Genomic DNA, 23,607 nt, shown 5'->3' with positions numbered 1-23,607 from the left:
ATGTTTAGCGGTAGGCAGCGGCTTGGCTCTGCCCCTGGCATTGCTGACGTCCATAAGTGATGGTAACCACTAACAATCAGGTGGGCCGTATGCTCATCTGCCTGCTCGGACAACAAGAAAAAATTAAAACAAAGCCGCTGGACGTAGTTTCTTTGGATCTTCCTAAAAGTCTACTGAAAAAGACTCCGTAAATAATCACACCATTTTACTGAGATTATATTTCATCCCATATCATATCAACTCGTTTCATTTGATTTCATCCCAGTTGATTAATGTCTCAAATGAATCATTTCATTTCACTCCATATTATCATTTTTCTTAAAAATATCCCATAACATATCGTTTTATTTCATTCCATTTCATGCTATGTTTCACATTAATCAACTTCATATCATTTCATAATATCATATTTCATAAAAAAATATATTATATAAAAGATTACGCTGTATGGGATGATACCTTTGCCTTTTCATTTGGAAAAATAAAACTACTACTACCGTACAATGGGGTAAATAGGGACAAAATCGACCTTCAGATTGAATTTTAAAATAGTTCCAATTAAATAGTCACTGCTCAACCAAAGAAATAAGTTGAGTCTTGAACGTACCTAGGTGATAAAAACCGTTACATTATTTTAATTATTAATTTTAAAGAAATAATCGGTAAAATAATGGCCGTCCCAATTTACCCAGCGTCCGGGGTAAATTGACACGGTTAAGGGTTAAATTGGGATATTTGTAAGGGTTGTCAACTCGCAGTACTGCGATATATAGGTAGGTGCCATATAATTATTTATATGGACCGAAATGATGAACACAATCCATAATTTAAGCACAATACACAACATAGTGTAAATTAAGCTAGTTTCTATTCCGAAGCGATGTGACGTGAATGATAATCAACAATACAATTATCAAAAAAAGTATGTGCATGTTATATTTTATAAAATTATTATTTAATTTCCTTAAAAATCACAACTCTGAAACAAAATCATAAAATAGAATAAAAAATAGAAAACAAAAGGACTGGAAATGCAATAATACAATTTTATTTAATCAACATTTTCAAAATAATCTTTGAGCAAGAGTAAGATATCAGGTGAATAAGATAAAAAAACAGCTTTATCTGATTACTGCCAATAATAACAAAAATAAAAGAAATTCTTTCTAAGCGAAATAACTAAACTCAATTAATTCACTCACTCATAATTGGATATCTCGGATTTTTAATTAATGGTACTTGCGATAGGCAGCGGCTTGGCTCTGCCCCTGGCATTGCTGAAGTCCATGGGCGACGGTAACCACTCATCATCAGGTGGGCCGTATGCTCGTCTGCCTACAAGGGCAATAAAAAAAAAAAAAAAAAATTAAAATCTGAGGCCTGTTTTTATTTGTGTGTGTTCATTGTGAATGTTAACAAAATCATGATTCGATGCGTGAATAGATTCTGAAATAACAAAAGTTTTGATTCGTTTGAGTTCTTTTAACTTTTAATTTTTTTTATTGCTATAAAGAACATACGACCGGGCAGATATTACAAGGTAAATGTCGCGAAAAAAAAGTAATTATATATATACTTTTCTTTTACCTATAATACTTACATAAACTAACTGATAAACACATTAACCTTCTTTACATCACGCAATTAAGTGATAGTATAGGCTAAAAAATCTATTATAAGATATCAGTGACAACCCTAACAAGCCATCCCTATTTTGTCTTTTGGCGTTCCAATTTTGTGTTTTCTCGTCCCTAATTTTCCAGTCTCGTTCCAAATTACCCTACATACGTCCCAATTTTCCCCAAAAAGAAAGGAAAAAATATACATTTTTTATTTTGTCGAAATATTGTATTTAAAATAAGAATATTGCAACTTACCGTTTGTTGTGGTATTTCCAGGTGTATTAAAAACTTATATAAACTGTGATCTTATTGAAAAAACAACGATAATATCACTTTTTTTAAAAGTTCTTTAAGCTGTTTTAAAACGCACTTTTCAACCACTATTTTAAATTTTAATTTGACGAATTTTTGGGACCAACTTAACTCATGTTTAGTACTTCCATAATTAACTTGGTTTTTCTTCTATACATTGATAAATATTACCTTAAAGAAAATTAGGTAGATTCCGTGCTACAAGTACTTTGAGAATCTTCCGCAGGTTTGTCCCAATTTACCCCAGGATCCCAATTTACCCCATGTCATGGTACTGGACAGGAGTGGTGAATCCAAACGTTGTGTAAACCTGATAATATTTATCAACAAAAAAAAAACAAGAAATATAAACTTTTAAAATAAGATAATGAAATCAAATACAATACGACTTCAGTATTTTTTATAGAAAAATAAGAAGATTCTGTTCCTAGGATTTTGTTTCTGTGAATTTGAGATATACAAAGTGCATTTTAAAAAAAAAAACAACGCAACGCAACTGCGATGGCAGTAACTCTTAGTAAAGCTTTGGTATTATTCTTATCAATTTCTTTTCTAACTAGTACTGCCTACAAATATTTCGTACAAAAGAAGAAGAAAGATAAACAGAAAGAAATTAACGAAGTCATAATGTTTTCGTACGAAGAGTGTGAACTAAAGAAGAGTAAATATTCGCGGTGCACTATCACAAAAAGCATGGACAGATTTTTACACTATTTAGCTTCACCCAAGTACAGTCTTGATGTATGTATTTACGTTTTCACCAACTCTGATATTGCGAATGTGTTACTAAAACTACACTACAAAGGTATTAAAATTCGCATTATCATAGATGCCGACATGGCATACTGTACAGGTTCAAATTTGAGAAGAATGGAGCGTCAAGGCATACCTGTACGCTGGATGAAGTCTACAAATCTAATGCACCACAAGTTCTGTATAATAGATGCAGTGAATATAGATGATGTACACCCTTTAGTAATAGCAGGGTCATTGAACTGGACCAATCAGGCACTCTGCGGAAACTGGGAGAATGTTCTGGTGACATCACAAGCTGATCTTGTAAACCAGTTTAAGACTGAATTTGAGAAACTTTGGTTACAGTTTACACCAATAACCAGTTAATATTTGTATTATTAATAATTAGTTTATTATGGATGACTAAAATTAATTAATATAAGAAAAAAGTTTATAAAATAAACTGTAAAAGTGCTTCTATAGGTACATATTGCCTATATTAATGTTAAGTCCTGTTTTATAAACTGATTACGAAATAAGTGTGTAGTGTAGATCTTAGACACAAAAAAACAGGAATTAAGTTGTAATTATTTGACTAAGTTTATTAAAAAGTTTTAATGGTAGGCAGCGGCTTGGCTCTGCCCCTGGCATTGCTGACGTCCATGGCCGACATGGCCGTATGTACATCTGCTGACAAGGGCAATAAAAAAAACAGAAAAATGATGATGTCATCTTAAATAACTATTTATAATTTTGGTCTCAACTTAAACAAAAGATTGTAAAACTATTACAATACCAAGATTTACTTTAGATGATGTATTTTTTTGGAAGTGGACTTTTAAAAACAAAATGTAACAAATACCTAATCAAACTTTTCTATAATTATTGAGGAGTGGCATTCAGTGGTTGCTGTCTATTTATGTGAAAAATGAGCTATACACACTTTCAGGCCTTAAAACGTTCAGTAGGCATTCTGTTTTAATAGTATTTTTTTTGTTGCTTTGATAGCCTAAAGGGCTATTTGAAGTACCAGGTGAGCTTATGGGGCTCAAGCTGGAAGGACTTGGCAACAATAGCTTTATTATAAGCAGTGCTTCACTGAATCTACCAGATTTGAATTGCAACCAACTGAGTAGATTTGGTGAGAAACTATGGGTTGTGTCTATGGGCTAGGTTGTACCTTGAACTCTGTCGCATTTGACAAGTTTAAAAATGTATACATATCTCTTTTACGTTAAAGCAAATTGAAGTTACTGCCTCCACACAACACAAGTCTAGATCATTCATAGACCACTACAAGGGAGATTCTGCACATAGTCTTAAAATGTTCTAGATTTATAATCTATAAAACTATTTTTTTTACGTCTTAAATCATTAAACTTGTCTTGTTTGGTGCAGCTTCTCACATATCCTCTTTCACACCATCCGTCGAAAGGTCAAAAGGTCTCCCCCCTCACCTACTTTAACTCAGGCGATTTAAAGTTGATCTAAGTTAATTGTAAGTTTTTAAATAAAACTATAGTATAAGTAAATGAGTTTTTTTCATATACCTAGTCTATATTAAAACAAAGTACATTTATGGTGTTAAATTTCTTTCACCCATTGTTATTCGATGATTAATTATGTTCAAAATATTTTAGTTGATCCAAAATTTAATTTAAAATCAATAACTAAATTCCACTTGAAAAGAAAAAAGCGAGTGATGTTTTAATCTTTTATAACCACAAAATATTGTTTATATCGGTTTAATTCACACTAAAAGCAAGGAATTTATTGAAATATTATTGAATCCCTTTCTTATAGTTTATTTCAGAATTAAATTAACATTAGTTATATAGTCGGATTTTTTATTAGACGAAGTAAACTGACGTTTACTGTGTTGTCAGTTTTTGATGAAATAAAAATAGTGTTGTGACAAAGTGAACGATTGAAAAAACTCCTGAATTAATGAAATTGCCTCGATTGTCTAGTGAATAATTAGTGTGCCGAACTGCCGATATCGGGCACGGGGTTCGAATTTTAGCCGTGCTTTGTACATACCAACGAGTTTTCGACGAAACATTATGTTCCTATGGTATCTACCTGTACTGAATACCGAGTGTTTTAAACATTAAGAAAAACATTGCGAGGAAGCTTGTAAGACTGTCCTATTTCCAATGCATCATATAGTTGAAACTATAGATGTATAAAATATAACAATTATAGGTACATAGGTAATGAAAATAAAAAAAACTGATTGTAGTTACATACTACTAGTAACATATTATTATATTGGATCACTTTAATACAATTTTATTGTAAAATATAAATAATATTCTTTTATAGTTTGAAATTAATGAGTAACTCTTCACACTCATTGTTCATTTATGTGATTGAACGAGAACTGAACGCATCACTATTACTTTAAATATAGCAACATTATTTCACAAAGTGACATTAGCTACTGTCAGCTGACTATAGGTACCTAATTCGCATTTTACTCTGCACAGCACGTAACCGCATATTATCTATGGTAGCCGTTATCTAGTTTGAATTAGTGGAACTTTTTGGCGGGAACGCGAGGAGTGAAGTTATGTGATTTGTTTTATTTTGTCTATTTCGTGTTTCTTCAGGTTTAAATGTGTAATAACGGTGGTTTATTAACTGTTTAATATCTGTGAAACTGCACAAATGTTGGAAAATGAAACAAAGCCGCTGGACATAACTTCTCGGGATCCTTCAAAAAGTCTACTGAAAAAATCTCAGTAAATGACCACAATTTTACTGAGATTATATTTCATCCCATATCATCTCATCGCATCTCATTTAATTTCATCCCAGTTGATTAATGTCACAAATTAATTGTCTTCGTTTCATTTCATTTCACTCCATATTATCATTTTTCATAAAAATAAGAACATTTAATAAGACATGACTTAAAGGTCACAGTTACCAGGTCATAAAATCACTTTAAAAAAGTTTGAATTAGTGGTGTATATCAGTTCTCAAAAAAATCCACTGCATGCCGCCACCGGTAACCGCTCCCAACATCTGCGGACCGTCAAGACTCAAGACCTACATTCACAGTTTAAGCAAAAAAAGCAAAAATAGATGTTATCTCTATTTACCCGGAAATTGCGGTTAATGGGGACGAAATTAGTATTAATGGAGAAGTTTGCTAGGGCTGGCACTACTTGGTTTTAATTTATTTACTTATTTATTTGCACCAACAAAGTGATCATCAATAAAAAAACATTGAAAACTGACAAAAGTACATGGCAGATGTCACCTTAATTATAGGTGTAATCGACGGTCCATTGACAATACAAAAAAATATATAGGTAACTAAAACTTGATTACATTTAATTACTTATGATTAATTTATATTTACTTGGGAAATTATCCGCGACAGATTTTTCCTGTTAGTTGTGAGACAATTACAAAAAACATTTATTTTATCACTTAAAATTAATTCAGCGCAATCTGACAACTCTAAATGAACATTGACGGAGACCGCGCTATCGTGGACATTATTGCAATCCCAAAGGATTCTGTTTAAGGGAGAGTAAGCACCTAAATTCGAACGAGCGGGCTTTCTTATAAGCGCTTTATATTTCTTGGTTCTTGGTAAGTACTTAGGGGCTGATATTTTTATCTGGGCTAAGAGTTTAGGTGTGTCCACCTGATTAATCCATGGAATATCCGACATTATGCTCTGTAATTGGAAAACTACCATTAAGTAATGGTTAATTACAGAGCATAATGCGTCTCAGTGACGCACAATGCCGAATTATGCTGAAGCTTAGTTGAGCATTATGCCGCTTAATGCGTTCTTGTGCTGTAATTGGAAAACGGCCATTGAGCGTCGAAAGTTTTTCCTGATTTTTCCCCATTCACCTCTCAGTCCCTAATCACCCCATTTTACGGTATTGATAAGAAACATAGACTAAACACTTAATATATGATAAAAAAGTTCAAAGTCAAACTTTTGAATGTGATTTTATTATTACGTTTTTGTGAATTTTATACTATTTTCTGAATAATACAGGACAATATGGTGTCGGGATTAGTAGTAGGTCGCCTTGCTCTCGTTACTGGTAAGTTTGTGTTGGTATTAAGAGAAAAATAACCGAGCACACACTTAAAAACTTATTTAACTGTAAATACGAGCTTCGTCTAAAATATGAACCATATTGAACGTAAATTATTCCTTACATGCAAACTATAATCAAATAATTACTATCCCTGAAACTAACGATACAAAAATCAAGATTGGAATAGGTTAGTAATAAAAATCAAAGAGTATCAAATATTATATTTCAATTAAGAAGAATAAGAAGTTGGCTGAAAAGTTTTACAAGGATATAGGTGCTAACGATTGAGAATCGGTACAGCTTTGCTCATGCTCAATCAAGATTGAGGTATTTAATATAAAAAAAATCATCAAGATCAAAGCTTCATTTTCATATCCACTTTAAATAACTGAAGTAAAAAAGAACTGTGATCCTGTCCAACACGGTGTGGAGAGCAATAATTAATCAAAAAAAAAACCTTCAAAATTAGTATGTTTTCCAAGATTTACATTCCTGGAGTAAGTAATTAAATAAAAAATGTTTAAACTACAATACAAACTTATTGTACTATTAATTTAATTGCCACAAATGTATTTATTCAAGTGTTTAATCCTCTCTATTGAATTAGCAAAGATCTTTGAAGAATACAGTTATTACTAAAAATTTCATTTACAATTTCTCAGTACAGGTGCCGGTTCTGGGATTGGTCGTGCAGCATGCCAAGTTTTATCAAAAGAGGGAGCCACTGTGATAGCCGCAGACAGGAATTATGAAGCTGCTGTACAAACTATAAAAACTCATACAGCATTAGCACCTGGTACTAATGGTTTGTGAAATTTCGATACCTATGTATTTGAGTACTTTGAAATATTAACTCCTTCTTATTTTTGTTTAAACTTCTCTTTGCTTTCTAGAATGGGACTAAAGTGGAATAACTATTCGGAGTAAGTGTTGATTTATGTATTCCTGTTGCTTATGTGCTCTGTATCCGTAGGTGGTGAGGAGCATAGTGCTGTGGAATTAGACGTTTCCAACAGTAAAGCAGTCCAAGACCTGGTACAAGATACACTGAAGCAATATAAAAAGCCCCCTTGCATCATTGTCAACTCTGCCGGCATTACCAGGGATAATTGGATGCTGAAACTCTCAGAGGAAGACTATGATAGTGTGCTTAATGTAAACTTGAAGGTGGGTAAATGTAAAGTTTTTATATAAGATTTATGTGTAAAATGCCTATTGTTATGATAACTTTGTTTAGTTTGTTGTGTGGTATGTTACATAATACCATTCAAAAACAAAAACTGAATATGCTTACCAGAACCCGTAGATATCACGGTATATCACCCACCATGAGACCTGAGGTATTGTAAAATGGCTAACCGAAACAAACAGAATGCGCGACTGCCTGGTGGCAGAATTATGTAGGATGGTAGTATCCAAAAGCTTACCTCCAGTAATTATGCAAATTTACAAAATTCGACATTTCGATTTTATGCCATGTGTTATTCAATCATAATGTTAATATAATTAATATTAATATTAATTAAAATAATTTTGAAGTCGTCGTGGCCTAAAGGATAAGACGTCCGGTGCATTCGTATGTAGCGATGCACCGGTGTTCGAATCCCGCAGGCGGGTACCAATTTTTCTAATGAAATACGTACTCAACAAATGTTCACGATTGACTTCCACGGTGAAGGAATAACATCGTGTAATAAAAATCAAACCCGCAAAATTATAATTTGCGTAATCACTGGTGGTAGGACCTCTTGGGAGTCCGCACGGGTAGGTACCACCACCCCGCCTATTTCCGCCGTGAAGCAGTAATGCGTTTCGGTTCGAAGGGTGGGGTAGCCGTTGTAACTATACTGAGACCTTAGAACTTATATCTCGAGGTGGGTGGCGCATTTACGTTGTAAATGTCTATGGGCTCCAGTAACCACTTAACAACAGGTGGGCTGTGAGCTCGTCCATTCATCTAAGCAATAAAAAATAAAAAAATAATAATAAAATTTCTTCTTTAACACATGCTAGCTACCTATGAATGCTCCTTTAGTACCTACCAGCGAGAATACCGGTATAGTCACTTTGTTTGATACCACTACACTGTGCGCCTATAATTCCTTAGGATATGACCACTTCATTAAATATCAACATTAAATCTACAGGGTACATTCTTAGTGATGCAAGCATTTGCAAAAGCGATGGCCGAGTCGTCAGTGTCGGGTTCTATAATAAATATCTCTAGCATTGTTGGAAAATACGGAAACATGGGTATGTTTATGTTATGTAAATTAATAAAAATTTATTCATATAGTTGATGAATTATTATAATATTTAGCAATTTTGTATATTAAAGAAATACTTTTTGTTTTTACCATGGTTGTTTTTATGTCAGAGACGAGTCATACATAGTCAGGGGGGAGTCTAGTGGTCAACAAAGACTAATTTGAAAGAGGGTAGATAAGATCCTAACATCTCTGGAAGGTATAGGTATGGAGCTAAGTCTTTGTATGAAAAAATGTCCAACCAATTAGACGCGTGCAGTCCAAATCTATACTAATATTATAAAGAGGAAAGATTTGTTTGTTTGTTTGTTTCGAATAGGCTCCGAAACTACTGGACCGATTTAAAAAAATCTTTTTCCATTAGAAGCCGACATTGTCCCTGATGAACATAGGCTACTTTTTTATTTATTTTTTTATTTTTTTTTTGTTTCATGTGTGTTTTAATGTTTCCGAAGCGAAGCGAGGGCGGGTCGCTAGTAAAATTATAAAAATTCGCAATTGTTCAATTGTCAATGTTTATTGAAGAAAATTTACGACGAATCATTTATTAACTGTACAAGCGATCCAGCTTATCATCTTAGACTCTTTTAAAAGAAACGTGAAGACACATTATTCACTGACAATACTTGAAAATTTAACGTATGTGTGTTAAATAATATTAAACCTAAATGTGCATAATAATATGTGTATAAGTAGTTTTATTCTATTCTATATCTATATTCTGCAATCAGATATCTATATTCTGCAATCAGACTATATTATTATAGTTATATGCATTATTTAGTGCAATGTATAACGTATTTGTATAATAAATTTAAAAAAAGACATATTTCTATGAATTCTTTGTATAAGAAACAAGAATTCTTGAAAATTTCATTGCCTTACTACATACCTAGTTATTTTTCTTTCAATATTCTCTTTTTGTTCTGTGGCTGAATGGAAGAAACCTCTGAGCGATAAGAGGGCCTATAGTGCTTTACTATCTTACAGGGCAGACAAACTATGCGAGTAGCAAGGCTGGAGTGGTCGCGATGACTCAATCCGCTGCCAAGGAATTAGGAAAATTCAACATAAGGTCAGATATGTAACAATTGGTTCAATTATTGTAAATTGATAAATAACTATTATTATGCTAATCTTTAACTTGGTATTATACATTTTCATTGGATGAATGAGTGCTTGTGGTCTTATTTATCAGCTTTAATGACGGTGGAGCCTTACCTAGTTTAGTAATTACTACCCACCTAATGACGTCTCCTGAGCCGTCTTGAGACAATAGTCCGAAGTTTCAATTGTTCTATAAAACCTATACTGTCAATCAGTAGTATATCCATGTTAGCTTACAATACGCCTAGGACTTACCCAGGTTTAAAATTTTTGTGAGTTTGATTATATAGATGCCATTCCCTCCCAATAGACACAGATCACTGAGTTTCTCGCCGGATCTTCTCAGTGGGTCGCGATTCCGATTCGGTGGTAGATTCTGCAAAGCCCCGCTCTTGCTAGGGCTAGTGTCAGCAAATTCTCTCAGGTTGAGCCTTTGAGCTCACCTACCCGTCCGGGCCTAGCTGTAAGCCTGTAGCCTCTTAGGGTACCAGCGAATAGGTAGAGAGAAAAAAGCTGCCATTCCGTGATTGTGATATTTATTCGTGAACATCTTTTAAGAATTTTTTTCTGTTCTATATATATAAATAAAATTGGAGTGCCTGTTTGTAATATTGAAATAACAGTTTTTACTACATGCATATGAATATATATACGGTACATACACCAAAATAACATTTTTTATAATTTTTGTCTGTCTGTCTGTCTGTCTGTCTGTTCCGGCTAATCTCGGGAACGGCTGGACCGATTTTGACGAGACTTTCACTGATAGGTAGCTGATGATATAAGGAGTAACTTAGGCTACAAGCTTCGCCCCGCGACGTCACCCGCGGTACGGCAATAACCGCGGGTTACATCGCGGGACTCGGCTATCAATAATAAAGTTTAATGTTTCCGAAGCGAAGCGAGGGCGGGTCGCTAGTTAGAAAATAAACTTACCTACAAAACATACGACTAGTTTATGTTTTGTAGGTAATAATGACCCTGTCACATCTAGGCTAACACATTTTAGTTCTATAAAAATTATCATTTTCAGGGTGAACGCAATCTTACCTGGATTCATCGATACACCGATAATAAAAACAGTCCCTGACAAAGTCAAGGAACAGATTATGAAATTAGTCCCACTAGGACGTCTCGGTAATCCTGCAGGTGAGTTAATGACTGTGTCAATGTGGTCTTTATGATTAAAGAGGTCGATGACCGACGTCGTTCTTGTTAAAACAATAAATAAATAAAAATCGTTTAGAAATTAAAAGGAAAACACAAGAAACAACAGAAAACAGCAAGACGAACCTTCTGGTTAATCGAGTTAGATGTTAGTGCTAAGTAATAATGTTATTGTTTTGCCATCGGTACTTAATGAGCGTTTTTTTTTTTTTATTGCTTAGATGTGTGGACGAGCTCACAGCCCACCTGGTGTAAAGTGGTTATTGGAGCCCATAGACATCTACAACGTAAATGCGCCACACACCTTGAGATATAGTTCTAAGGTCTCAGTATAGTCACAACGGCTGCCCCACCCTTCAAACCTGATGTAAACTTCTTAGTTGAAATTATCAGCCATAAGTTGACGTCATTGTCAATCTGTTTTATTCGTTATTTGTCAATGTACCTAATGTAATCAAAGCAAATTTTACTGTTAATTTTAGCTTATTAAAACCTTATATTCAGTAAAGGTTTTCTCTTATTACAAAACCGAAACGCATTACTGCTTCACGGCAGAAATAGGCGGGGCGGTGGTACCTGTGCGGACTCACAAGAGGTCCTACATTCAGTAATAAAGTTTGCAAATTTATTAGTTAATCAGCTATATGGAAGTTGGTGAAAATAATGTTGAAAGTTAGTTTGCAAATTTATTAGTTAATCAGCTATATCGAAGTTGGTGAAAATAATGTTGAAAGTTTCCCGTACAAAGGTCAAATTGTTAAAAGCGTGTTAAAAAGCTAAGATGATGAATATCATTTTCACACTAACGAAAAGTACTAAGCAATAAAATTGAAAAGAAGACATTTCACCTTTCACTATTTGTTTAACGATTTGATTTGTTCTCACTAGAAAGAGCCATTGGTTTGAATCGATATTGATTAGCAATGGATTATTATATTATATAGCATTTTTATGTAATCTTACATTTAGATTACTGTTTGTTTTGAAAAAGAAACGAAACTAAATTAAAGAATAATATTTCATTTCCTCAAAGCAGACATTAGGTATCTCTCCACTTAATAGAAAAATTCATATGATTTATTGATCTGATTAATAATTCTTATAAAAAATTTGAAGAAAGAAAGCATAAATTTAAGAAATTTATTTACAGAAGTTGCAGAGGTAATCGCCTTCTTAAGTTCCGACAAGAGCTCTTTCATCACTGGTGCTGCTATTGACGTCAGTGGAGGGTATTAAAAAATAATTATATTCCAGCAAAGTATAAAGTTTGTAATGACATTGACCAATATTTATATAATATAATGAACGAGTACTTAGTATGTAAACTTAATAGTGTTATAATCTGCGTTTTGGGCAACTCCACACAATATAAACTCAAAGACTTGGTTTACAAAAGTAACGCACTGAGTTTCTCGCCGGAGTTTCTCAGTGGGTCGCGTTTCCGATCTGGTGGTAGATTCTGCGACTGCTCTTGCTAGGGCTAGTGTAAGCAAGTGGCCAGGTTGAGAGCCGTGTGCTACACATTCGGTGATGCTACGATGCCCAAGCGTTACAAACAAAAGTTTAGATAAGTACCTGGTCGGTTCGCACAATGAATTTGTCACAAGCGGTAGGCAGCGGCTTGGCTCTGCCCCTGGCATTGCTGAAGTCCATGGGCGACGATAACCACTCACCATCAGGTGGGCCGTATGCTCGTCTGCCTACAAGGGAAATAAAATAAAAAAAACTCGCTAATATAAACGAGTATGAAACATTGAACAAATATCGACTTAGGCCTTTGAACAGTGAAACAGATTTTTACGCTTTCCTTTTGAAGCTATTCATGGGTTGTTTCAGGAACTTAGGGCATTTAAACTGTTATTTTTGAATTCAATATTTACAAATTTTTCTAATGAATAAATATATTTAATACATTAAAATAGATACAGTTTAAAATAAATAAAAAAATGTAAATTAACTTTATACCTGTATTTTACTATATGTTAATAATAGCTAAGCTTTTATTGGAATCAGAAACAATGTCTTCCCGCACCTGTGATATTTTTTCATTACCTTTAATCAAATATAATAATGATGTAGGTACTGTAACTTGAGCCTAAATAAAATGTTGTATTTGTGTTATAATGTTTTTTTTATTCAACCTTTTCATGGTTACTTTTTTGGTACCTATATATCACTAGGTAAGCTCACGGCCAGTCTTAAGTCTTGAACTGTCGTGATCATATTGTAGTCTCACTTTTATTGTGTAACGACTGTCACCATTCTATGAGCCGAAATGCGTCCGCTTCTCAACAGAAATAAGTCACACACACGGGAAGTTTTATATTACTTAGGGTAAACGACCTCACGGCGTCCCTGCGCTGTTCAGTGGTTTCCGGTAAGCCCGTAGACGTCCACAACGTAAATGCCTAGTAATTGTAGTCGTCGTGGCCTAAAGGATAAGACGTCCGGTGCATTCGTGTGTAGCGATGCACCGGTGTTCGAATCCCGCAGGCGGTTACCAAATTTTTTTAATGAAATACGTACTTAGCAAATGTTCACGATTGACTTCCACTGTGAAGGAATAACATCTATACTAATATATAAATCTACAGTGGTTTTTACGGATGTTCCGTTATAACTACTGAAGCATGCATCTGATTGAATTGGAACTTTGAAACCATGTAGAAAATGTATGTACTTAATGGATAGGCTAATATTTATATGTTGCGGGGGCGTTAATGATGAGAATCTTTGGAACTCATATTATTATGTCAAGGTAGGTGACGGCATTTATGTTGTAGATGTGTATGGGCTCTGATACTTAACATCAGGAGAACCGTAAGCTCTTCCACCCACCTATGCAATAAAAAAAGTTTCATGCTCTGTAATACAATAGTTGTCCTATTCTCAAAATCGAAACGCTTTTCTTCACAGAAAAAATAAGAGGGTAGTACTTATCCGTTCAGACTTACAAGACCCTACCACCAGTAATCAACTACTACATATCAGATAATTTTTGGCAGAGAAGGAAAAATAGTCTTCTAAAATTGACACATCAAGAATGTCACTTAAAATTTCCAACCATAAAACACAATTATATTTTCCACAAAAATTTCGAAGTACATCAAGGGTAAATTGGGCCACCATAAGGGTTTTTAAAAAAATGTAAATATGAGCAATTGGTTTGGCATTACCTTTTTATTCTGTATACAATTAGTTCCTAGAGCCCAAAGACACTTCAAAATCAATGCCAATGCTCCTCAAGAGGCAGTTAGTTGGAAGTTTCAAATGCATTCTTGCAACGCTCGGTTGTGTTTTACTTTTTAATCAGTGGATAGCTTTGCAGTTTAGGCCTCTGGAATCGTTTTGGCACACATGTCTTTGGATAAAAAGGCTTATTAATATCAATTATTTTATGTAGTGTTTGTGAGAATAGTTGTTCTAGGTAATTAATTTTAATATGGACTTTGCTCTGATATAATGATAGCAAGCAATATAATTTTGGAAGAACACAAAAAAAAAAGCGTGAATAACTTTTTATTTACTACTAGATTTTTTAGTTTTAGTATTCTTAGTTTTTAACTTATTTTTCTTTAATTCTGTTTTATTTTTTTGTCTCTTGTCTCTCATGAACGTTCTGTATTCTGTCTTTTTCTTTTCATCAATGATTTCCTTGTATTTCTTTTTATTGTATTTTTGGAATTCAGCATCAGCCAGGAGTTCTTCAACCATGGTCCTCTTTCGTTGCTTTCTTGTTACACGCTCATTGACATGATCAAGTGGAGAATCCATGATTCGGCCAACCTGAAAAATGGGCAATATTTAAAATCAAGTTTCTTGTATATGAGCATAATTAATGTAAGTTAAGTAAGCTCAAGGCTAGAACTTAAATAATAATAAGGGATAATAATAAGATATACATTCATATCTAGCATACCTGAAAGTATTTGGGTAAAACTTTCATGTCATTCTTCTTATAGAAATGTTTCGGATCTAATGCTGATCTCATCTTGAGCACTTGCAGGTCATTCTTAAGATCTTTTGTCACTTCAGGAGCTGGTAAATTAAACCACTGTGAGCCTTTCGTCTTCTCGCGTTCCCTCTGAAAATAACAAGTAAAGAACAAATGCAATATGTTTTAATTTCACAAATATTGAAGACAGAATCAACAAATTGTCATAAAAAAAAAAAACTAGTACTTTAATTTTCATTATGCAGCACTCATGGAAAACAAATTTTAAAATAGTAATCTACCTGTAACTAGTATTACGATTTAGAATAAAAATAATAACAATAATTACCTTTCGCATTGCTTTCAGTTGGTGTTTATTAACATGATACTTTGGTAAGCTGTGCTGTTTTTCCAAACCGGGCTTTAAGACAGATGTTTTCATTTCTTTTTCCACATCTACGACTCCGATTTTAGATTTTAGCTGGCCAGTTTCAGTGTCTAGTTGGTCAAAGTGAAATTTCAATTTATTTCCTTTATTTTTAATAAGAGACTGTGTCCAATTCATATCTGAAAAGAAATCCTCAAATTGGCTGTCTAGTTTAATGCTTTTTAACTTTTTCTGTATTTCTTCCTCTGCATCTTTTTGTGCATCGAGTTCTTGTTTCTTTTTATCAAATAGTTGAAGTATTGCCTTTGTGGTTTCTTCTTTTTCTGAAAATATAGCCAGATAATATTTAAATATAAATTAAAGTCTCTGTTTGTGGTTCCAAAGGTTTTCTTGAGGTTGTGCATGGTGATTTACACTATACTAAGTCTGTAACCTTTGTTTTCAATTTGCTTTGCAAACTGGCGCCATTTCTTCGTGCAGGGACGTGTTTGTTTCGCTATCGAAGTAGTCAGAATGGCGGTACCTATCCGTGTATTCTCTCAAATTATTATACTACTAGTAAATTACTAGTACCCAGTTTAGGAAGCAAGACGATTAGTAAAGTTAAAAAGATTAAAAATAGGCAGAGCTAGTAGGTGAGCTCACGGGATTAAAACCTGACGACGTTGCTAACACGAACCCTAGCAAGAGTCGTGCTTCGCAGAATCTACCCCCCGGAAATGCGACCCACAGAGAAGATCCGGCGAAAAATTAAGTGGGCTGGGTGTGGGTTAATTTACTCGCCGAGCCCTTCAACCAAGTACCTAGGTAATATCTTAAGATTATATATATTTATTTATACCTCATTTTACTTCAATATATTGATAACAGTTTTTAACTAACCTATAAAATAAGGTTTATCATTTTTTTCAAATAACTCATCCTTCAGCTGCAGATCATCGTCACCAGCGGTGTCGATTATAAAATCCATTATAATATATATTATTCTAGCGTGCACTCGTACGGGACATTTGAAAATATCTATGATTTATTAATGATAATGTATCTACGATTTGTTTACAAAACGTACATAAACCACATTTATCGAAATGTGACAGCAGTGTAGCGAGTAGTGACAGTAGAAGTCTAGTAGTTCTATTTTTCCAATAGGAAAGGCCAAGGTATCAAACCATACAAACTCTTTTGTAATTCTGTATTACCTACGAAAATTGGAAGCGAAATATACTGATTAATTTGAGACATTAAATGATTGGTATGAAATGAAATGAAACAAAATTATATGGAATAAAATATATTCTGAGTAAAATGGTTGTTATTTACTGAGACTTTTTCAGTGGACTTTTGGGAAGAGCCCGAGAAACTATGTCCTGCGGCTTTGTTCCATTTTCTCACATTTGCGTACTTTCACAGAAATTAAATAGTTAATAAGCCACCGTGGCTACACATTAAAGCCTGAACAAACATCAAATTAACAAAATAAAACAGTTCACCCAGCTTCACTCCTCACGTTCCCGCCAAAAAGTTTCATGAGCCTTTGACAGCTGTAGCAGTTCCATTTTTCCAATACAAAATGCCGAAAATTTCTTAGTATACAATCAAATTTTTGAAGGGGAGAATTTATAAAGAGTACCGTATTGTGGGATTAGTTGAAAAAGTGTCCATTTGTAAATATTAAAACAAGTTGCGAGTGAAGTGTGTTGGGTAGGAAATTTTAATTTATCGTGGCTTTCGTAGTTAATAAATATGCAGTAATTAAAATCTCAGCTATTTTTTATAATTTTATTTATGTATGAAGTGTTTCTTTTCTTCATATTTTAACCTAAAAGTTTAAGGCGCAGTTTATATAATCTTTCCATTTGCTACTATGGCGCCTTTTCTGGAAACCCTTTTTAATACCCTGAGCTGATCATTCTTACTTCTATCCTCCTTCCAAATCATTTACTTTGAAATTGCGGAATTTCCTAAATAAAAATTTGAAATATCTAACAAAAATTTTACGGAGAGACGATTTCGTTTCATTTTAACTAATAACTACTCTGTTGTTTCATTTCATCTAATTTCGTTTCAATTTATACAACAGACATGGTTTCGGCCTTTGAGACAAAACCTTTGACTATGTTCAATGCACGAATCAATTTAAAAAGAAATATTCGTAAATCATTACCTGAATTGGTTTTTTGGCTGGAAAGCGAGTTGTGAGAACTGTTTTATTTTCTTAATTTTTCGGGTTTAAATGTGTACTGATCGTGGATAATTAACGAACTATCTGTCAAAAAGTGATTGCAGATCTCAGAGGTATCAAATTGTGAATGAACCACCCATTTGAAGACATGAGCACAATATCTCAATTGTATCTTACAACGGCTGCACTAACTCTCAAACTGAAACGCACGACTGTATGTGACAGAAATAGGTAAGATGGTAGTTCATGCGGGCTTAAAGTACAGCCTACTACCAAAACATAAATGATATGCTTGCAGCGATGGATAATCTGTGAAAAAGCGTAAAGATAAAAATTTTTAATAGGACATAATATTTATACAGTGAGCAATTTATTACGATGTTCCAATATTTGTTCTACTCAAAGAAACATCTACTCGCCGAGGGGCTCCGACCAATTAATTGGTCGCCCAAAAAGCTTTTCAGTCTTCCCTTACTCATTGTCTATCTTCACCTTTGAACTGGCTCATTGACTATTTTGTTTAGAAATGGATGAAATTCAGTTCCACATATGTCGTTTGGTACTTTGATGTAGAAATAACTAAATCTATACTAATATTATAAAGAGGAAAGATTTGTTTGTTTGTTTGTTTCGAATAGGCTCCGAAACTACTGGACCGATTTGAAAAATTCTTTTTCCATTAGAAGCCGACATTGTCCCTGATGAACATAGGCTACTTTTTTTTCTTTTTAATTTTTTTTTTTTGGTTTCATGTGTGTTTTAATGTTTCCGAAGCGAAGCGAGGGCGGGTCGCTAGTCAATAATAAAATAACTGTACAGTTTGCTAAGTACAAGTATATGATGCGAGTTTTCAATAGATAATTTTAGATTATAATAATACTATTATGTTTCTCTAGAAAAGGTAATTTGAGAGAACAAAAAGAACAAATTCATTTATTTTTTATTTTCCAAGAGCTATCTTTGTTTTTATTTTACATATAATAGGTGGGAGAAAAAGTTTCTTCGCATTTTTTAAGAAAATTCACAGCATTTTTAATATAGTTTATTTACATTTAACTAAAGTATGTAGATACCATTTTGTTCGATAACTTTTTGCCATCTTGTAGGTAGGGACATGATCCCATTGCTATAGAAATTTTGGGGCTTCTGATTAAAATACCGCGACAATTGGTTTTGGCAGTCCTTTTGTGATGTTAAATTGATACTGCGTAAAGAATTCTGAAGAGACCGAAACTGGTGGAAATCTGATGGTGCAAGGTCAGGAATATACGGCGGATGCATTAACACCTCCCAGCCAAGCTTTCTTAATTTTTGGTGAGTGGCTAAGGGTGTGTGAGGTCTAGCGTTATCATGATGAAAAACCACACCCCTTCTGTTGATTAATTCCAGCCGCTTTCTCTCAACTTCTTGCTTTAATCTCATAGCTCATAATGAATAATGCCCTTCCAATCCCACCACACACACAGCATCACCTTGTTTCGAGTTAACTCGGGTTTCGCCACAGTCTGTAAAGTCTGACCGGCCTTTGACCACGACCTTTTTTGCACGTTCTTGTCGTACGTGATACACTTTTCACCACCAGTTATCAGCTTCTTCAAAAATGGTTCGGTTTCATTACGTCGTAATAAAGAATCACAAATGAGTACACGGCTCATTAGGTTTCTTTCAGTGAGCTCGTGAGGTACCCAAATATCGAGCTTTTTTGTGTACCCAGTTTTTTTCAAATGCACCAAAACCATTTTGTGGTTAATTCCCAGTTCTTCAGCTACGTCGTAATTACTGATATGCCGACCATGCTCCACTTTTTCAAAAATAGCATCTATTTTATCCGTAATAGGGCGACCAGAGCGACTTGCATCTTTGACATCAAAATTTCCGGATTGAAAACGCTTAAACCAAATTTGTGCTACTCTCACAGACACTGCACTAGGTCCATAAACATCGCAAATTTTTTTCGCGGCTTGCGTTGCATACCTCTTTTGTAGTAAAATTTTAAAATGTATCGAATTTCTTCATTAGATTCACTCATTTTGACAATAAGAAAAATAAATTAAAATCACACATTGTCCTAATTTGAATTTGGAATTATCTTCTCTAAAATTTAAACTTTTAATGATACCAAAAGCAGCCAGATACAAATAGTATATAGCAAAAGAGATTTTATTACAAGTTCGTACTTACTATAATGCGAAAGGACTTTTCCCCCAATCTATAAGTATTGTGTATAACACATTTGTCTTTCTATTATTTAGCTATGTTCTGTGTCTATGTTTAGCTATGTATAGGGAGGGAACTTTAAACTTTAAACAAAACGTAACAAACGACCGAAGGTCCAAACTCGATATTTCATTTTCCGAGGGGATTAAATTTTATTCAAGGTTGAAGCTAAGGGTTCGTTGAGGCCCCTCGGCGGTCGTTATTGTGTCGCGAGCGGCCCGAGGGTCCTTCACCGCACCCGTATCTAAGAGTTTTGGTGTTGTTCACGCTTCTGATCTTCACAAATCAATACCTGAGTGGTATGAGATTTGGATACGCTTTTTTTTATATTCTCGTAAACACGTGTTTACAAATTAAATATGAAATGATTAGTAGGAATTTGAAAAAATAAAATGAAAGAATCAATTTGGAAGCTATAAAGGTCAAACAAAGACGATAATTTGTTGTCATGAAACAGTTGTTCTATCTCTCAGATAGTAACTAATTATTGATTCTCATCAGAATTAGGTAGGAACGTTGTGCCTACCGTAAGAGCCTAGCATCTTTCCACCAGTAAGTACTCAAGACGGCGTCAGGAAGTTGAATGGGAAAATCGTCAAGAATACAGCTATTTCTCGGTGAAGTAGGAGAACGTTAGTTATAGAAGTAGCTTGAGGACAGTTGGGTCGTAAATCCGTGGACGAGGAGAGAGAGGAAGTAAATAAGATGAAGGTTTATCTAAAAATTATAATTAAAACTACTTTTACGCCTTATCTTGCGTTTTTTATTGCTACTTTAATATTAAATTTCCAATGCTTTGAATAATTTATAGTTTTCGTGGTTACAGACGACCACGACACATATGATAATGCCAACCACCATGTTATAAAAATATTTCTAAACATTTGATTTCACATAGAACGAACTAGCAGTGTCTGGAGGTTTGTTTGACTTGGGTTTAATCACGTTTAGAGAATTCCATTGTTGAATAAGCTACAGTAGTGATAGTAATAAAACGAGATTAAACTCTAGAAATAGTTTTAGTTTAGTCCTTAGAGCCACGAAAGCCGAAGAAACGAATTACTTCGGAATGTACTTAAGAATTTTTTCGGAATATTGTTATCCAAAATAAAATAAAATTCAAGTATATTTAAATGTATAAAACCGTCCTCACAAATTCGTTGAATTAGAAACTTTCGGTATCTATAAGGTAACTATTAAGGTAACATATTAAAAGATTTGGTACTTACATAATTGCCAACGAAACCGCCAAAACATTGAAGTGGTAAGAGTGAGATATCTTTATGTTCTCGCTACGCACCGATCCTGCTTTATATTCATGTTTAAAATATTCAATCTATACGTAATTTTACAAGCGCGCGTCCTCCACAAAATGGCTCCAGTCCTGTTATTTTATGTCACATGCAATTACACAGGAAACATGTGAATAACACCTATCAAATTAAATATTTTAACTTCAAAATGTAAACTTTGAGTATCAGTGTGCTTAGTGCGAGTTTTTTAACGTTCTCGATAGCGTAAAAGTTAACCCAATTTTCTATGCAGTTGGAACAGCGTCTCTAACGGCAAACGTAGGCAAACGTTTCCATTCCATACAAATACGAGCTAACTTTTACGCTATCGTGAACGTTAAAGAACTCGTACAAAGCACACAGAACTCCGAAACAAAACCTTTAATTGCAGTCAACAACGGCTTAGAGAGTGACATTGAAAATATACAGACCGAAGGTCTCGGTGACCCTGTTAAGACCACACTGACCCAGTTTGGGCGTCGTGGTTTTTGTTGTGTCCCGACCCTTTCGGGGGTCCGTCGCTGGCCTCTACCTTAATGAGAATGAATGAACACTGCAATGTATTTATATTTTCTGTCCTAGAAAACTTCGGAAAGCTTAACGTGAGTTAGAAATTAACCGAGTCGAGTTTCGAACTTCGATCAACGGCGCTCGAAGGTTCATGAACTAAAGCTGTAATGTGATTTCAATCTAATCGACTGGGGCTCATTTGTCAAATCATTTCCGTAAATTTCAGTAAATGAAATATACTTTACAGGTCTTATTATGGAATGTTTGTATCGGAAGTTACTGTTGCAGTTAGATATTCCTTTCCTATTCCCTTGTAGCCTAAGGGGCTATTTCAGCTACGTCCGGACGGGTGGGTGAGCTCACGGCCTCAACCTGAGAGAATTTGCTAACATTAGCCCTAGCAAGAGCAGTGTTTCGCAGAGTCTATCACAGGATCGGAATCGCGGCCGGTTCGTCGACGGTGACCGGTGCTTGAGGGTCCTAAAAGCACCGAGAATGAATCCGGGGGATCCGACAAGACATGTTTCTGGCGACGGCGGCTTTGCTTTGCCTCATCGCGGTCGGTTAAGTTAGATATTGTTTTCGCTATGACATGTCCTTCTTGAAACGAGGCTTACAGAGAGTACTCAATGGTAGGCAGCGGTTTGGCTATTGCTGACATCTACGGGCGACGATAACCACCAGGTAATATCAGGCAATCATCAGGTAGACTATATACCTGTCTGCCTACATGAACTATTAAAAAAAATTGAGTTTTAATTAGTATTTTGGTGGACAGTTTCGTAACAACACAACAAGGGCAGTCACTCGTAACAATATTATTGATGATTATAAATTAGTTAATTAGTACCTAAGAGTACTTGTATTTTTCTAAAGCGGGTTTGGAAGCGTTAAACAACTTAAAGTAAACGCCGAGCATAATGTTATCTTATTAAAGCATGAAAGTTTAAGATATAAAATGAAAAAAAACAAAGAACTCCGTAAACCGCTTTTGGGTAAAACTTTTTTTAATTCTTATACTTGCCAGTTTCGAGAAAAGTATGCATAAATTAGAGATACGTTCTGTAAAAAGGTTGTTTTATTTATCTACTTAATAATTCTAGTATCTATTTAAACTGTTTGTAACATAATATGTGTTTAAGTGCATCAAAAAAACAGTAGTAGTAGAAGAATAGTATCAAAAGTTAGTATAGAAATTCGTGTAGTAACAATAACAATATCATAATCTGATGAACGCTACAATTTATTATGTATCATCTTCAATTAATCATTGAACCAATCAATCAATCAATCAATTAATCTTCAATAATTATGACCTTCAGTTAATTATATAAATAACAAATTACTGCAACTAATTTAAAAGTATATCATGGGAATAAGCACACGAAATAAATTATTATTAGTTATGAACATTGGCAAATGAGAAAATGGCCATCAAGTAAATGTTTTTTTTATACTAACTAAAATTCACTTTCGAACCAGCAAACCTTATTTATTGGTCCAGATAAGTGAAAGAGCTTCTGCTCCTGGTATACAGAGGCCATAGACATCAAACGGTTACAGCCTTGAGGAGGTTAAAGGGGGTTTGAACGAAGTGATGTGGCTTATTGTGTAATGGCCATCTAAACTTTTAATGGAACACATTCGTTTTCATGAAAAGACTACGTAACGATTGAATATTTAGAATAATTTATGAACTATCGTGAAATACAATGGTCACATAAAAAAATATCTATTTATTTGTGTTGTTTACATAAGAAAGCCATATTATATTTTAAAATAATTTCGTGCTTCCTTCCAA

At 34.2% G+C, this 23,607-nt stretch overlaps 3 protein-coding genes across 3 annotated transcripts; 2 read left to right on the top strand and 1 right to left on the bottom strand.

Annotated features, from left to right (window-relative positions):
• Positions 1–2,231: 2,231 nt before the first annotated feature.
• LOC114242602 (uncharacterized) lies at positions 2,232–4,201 on the top strand. The gene has a single exon (XM_028173826.2). It carries the CDS (start codon positions 2,436–2,438, stop codon positions 3,054–3,056), a length of 621 nt encoding a protein of 206 aa, XP_028029627.2. The 5' UTR covers positions 2,232–2,435; the 3' UTR covers positions 3,057–4,201.
• A 2,385-nt stretch (positions 4,202–6,586) lies between these two features.
• Positions 6,587–13,404, top strand: LOC114242593 (estradiol 17-beta-dehydrogenase 8). The gene is made up of 7 exons (XM_028173811.2): positions 6,587–6,745; positions 7,410–7,547; positions 7,716–7,909; positions 8,890–8,995; positions 10,000–10,084; positions 11,150–11,265; positions 12,434–13,404. Exons 1-7 carry the CDS (start codon positions 6,703–6,705, stop codon positions 12,517–12,519), a joined length of 768 nt encoding a protein of 255 aa, XP_028029612.2. The 5' UTR covers positions 6,587–6,702; the 3' UTR covers positions 12,520–13,404.
• A 1,382-nt stretch (positions 13,405–14,786) lies between these two features.
• On the bottom strand, positions 14,787–16,727 carry LOC114242611 (uncharacterized). The gene is made up of 4 exons (XM_028173837.2): positions 16,488–16,727; positions 15,567–15,928; positions 15,203–15,367; positions 14,787–15,069 (listed from the first exon to the last, which is right to left on the bottom strand). The coding sequence occupies exons 1-4, from the start codon at positions 16,573–16,575 to the stop codon at positions 14,803–14,805; spliced, it is 882 nt and encodes a 293-aa protein (XP_028029638.2). The 5' UTR covers positions 16,576–16,727; the 3' UTR covers positions 14,787–14,802.
• Positions 16,728–23,607: the final 6,880 nt, after the last annotated feature.

The sequence above is a fragment of the Bombyx mandarina genome, chromosome 15 (genome assembly GCF_030267445.1).
Source record: "Bombyx mandarina strain Sakado chromosome 15, ASM3026744v2".
In the NCBI taxonomy this organism is placed as follows: Eukaryota; Metazoa; Arthropoda; class Insecta; order Lepidoptera; family Bombycidae; genus Bombyx; species Bombyx mandarina.
The sequence above is the reverse complement of the archived record's forward strand: the minus strand, read 5'-3'. Positions and strand labels throughout refer to the sequence as shown.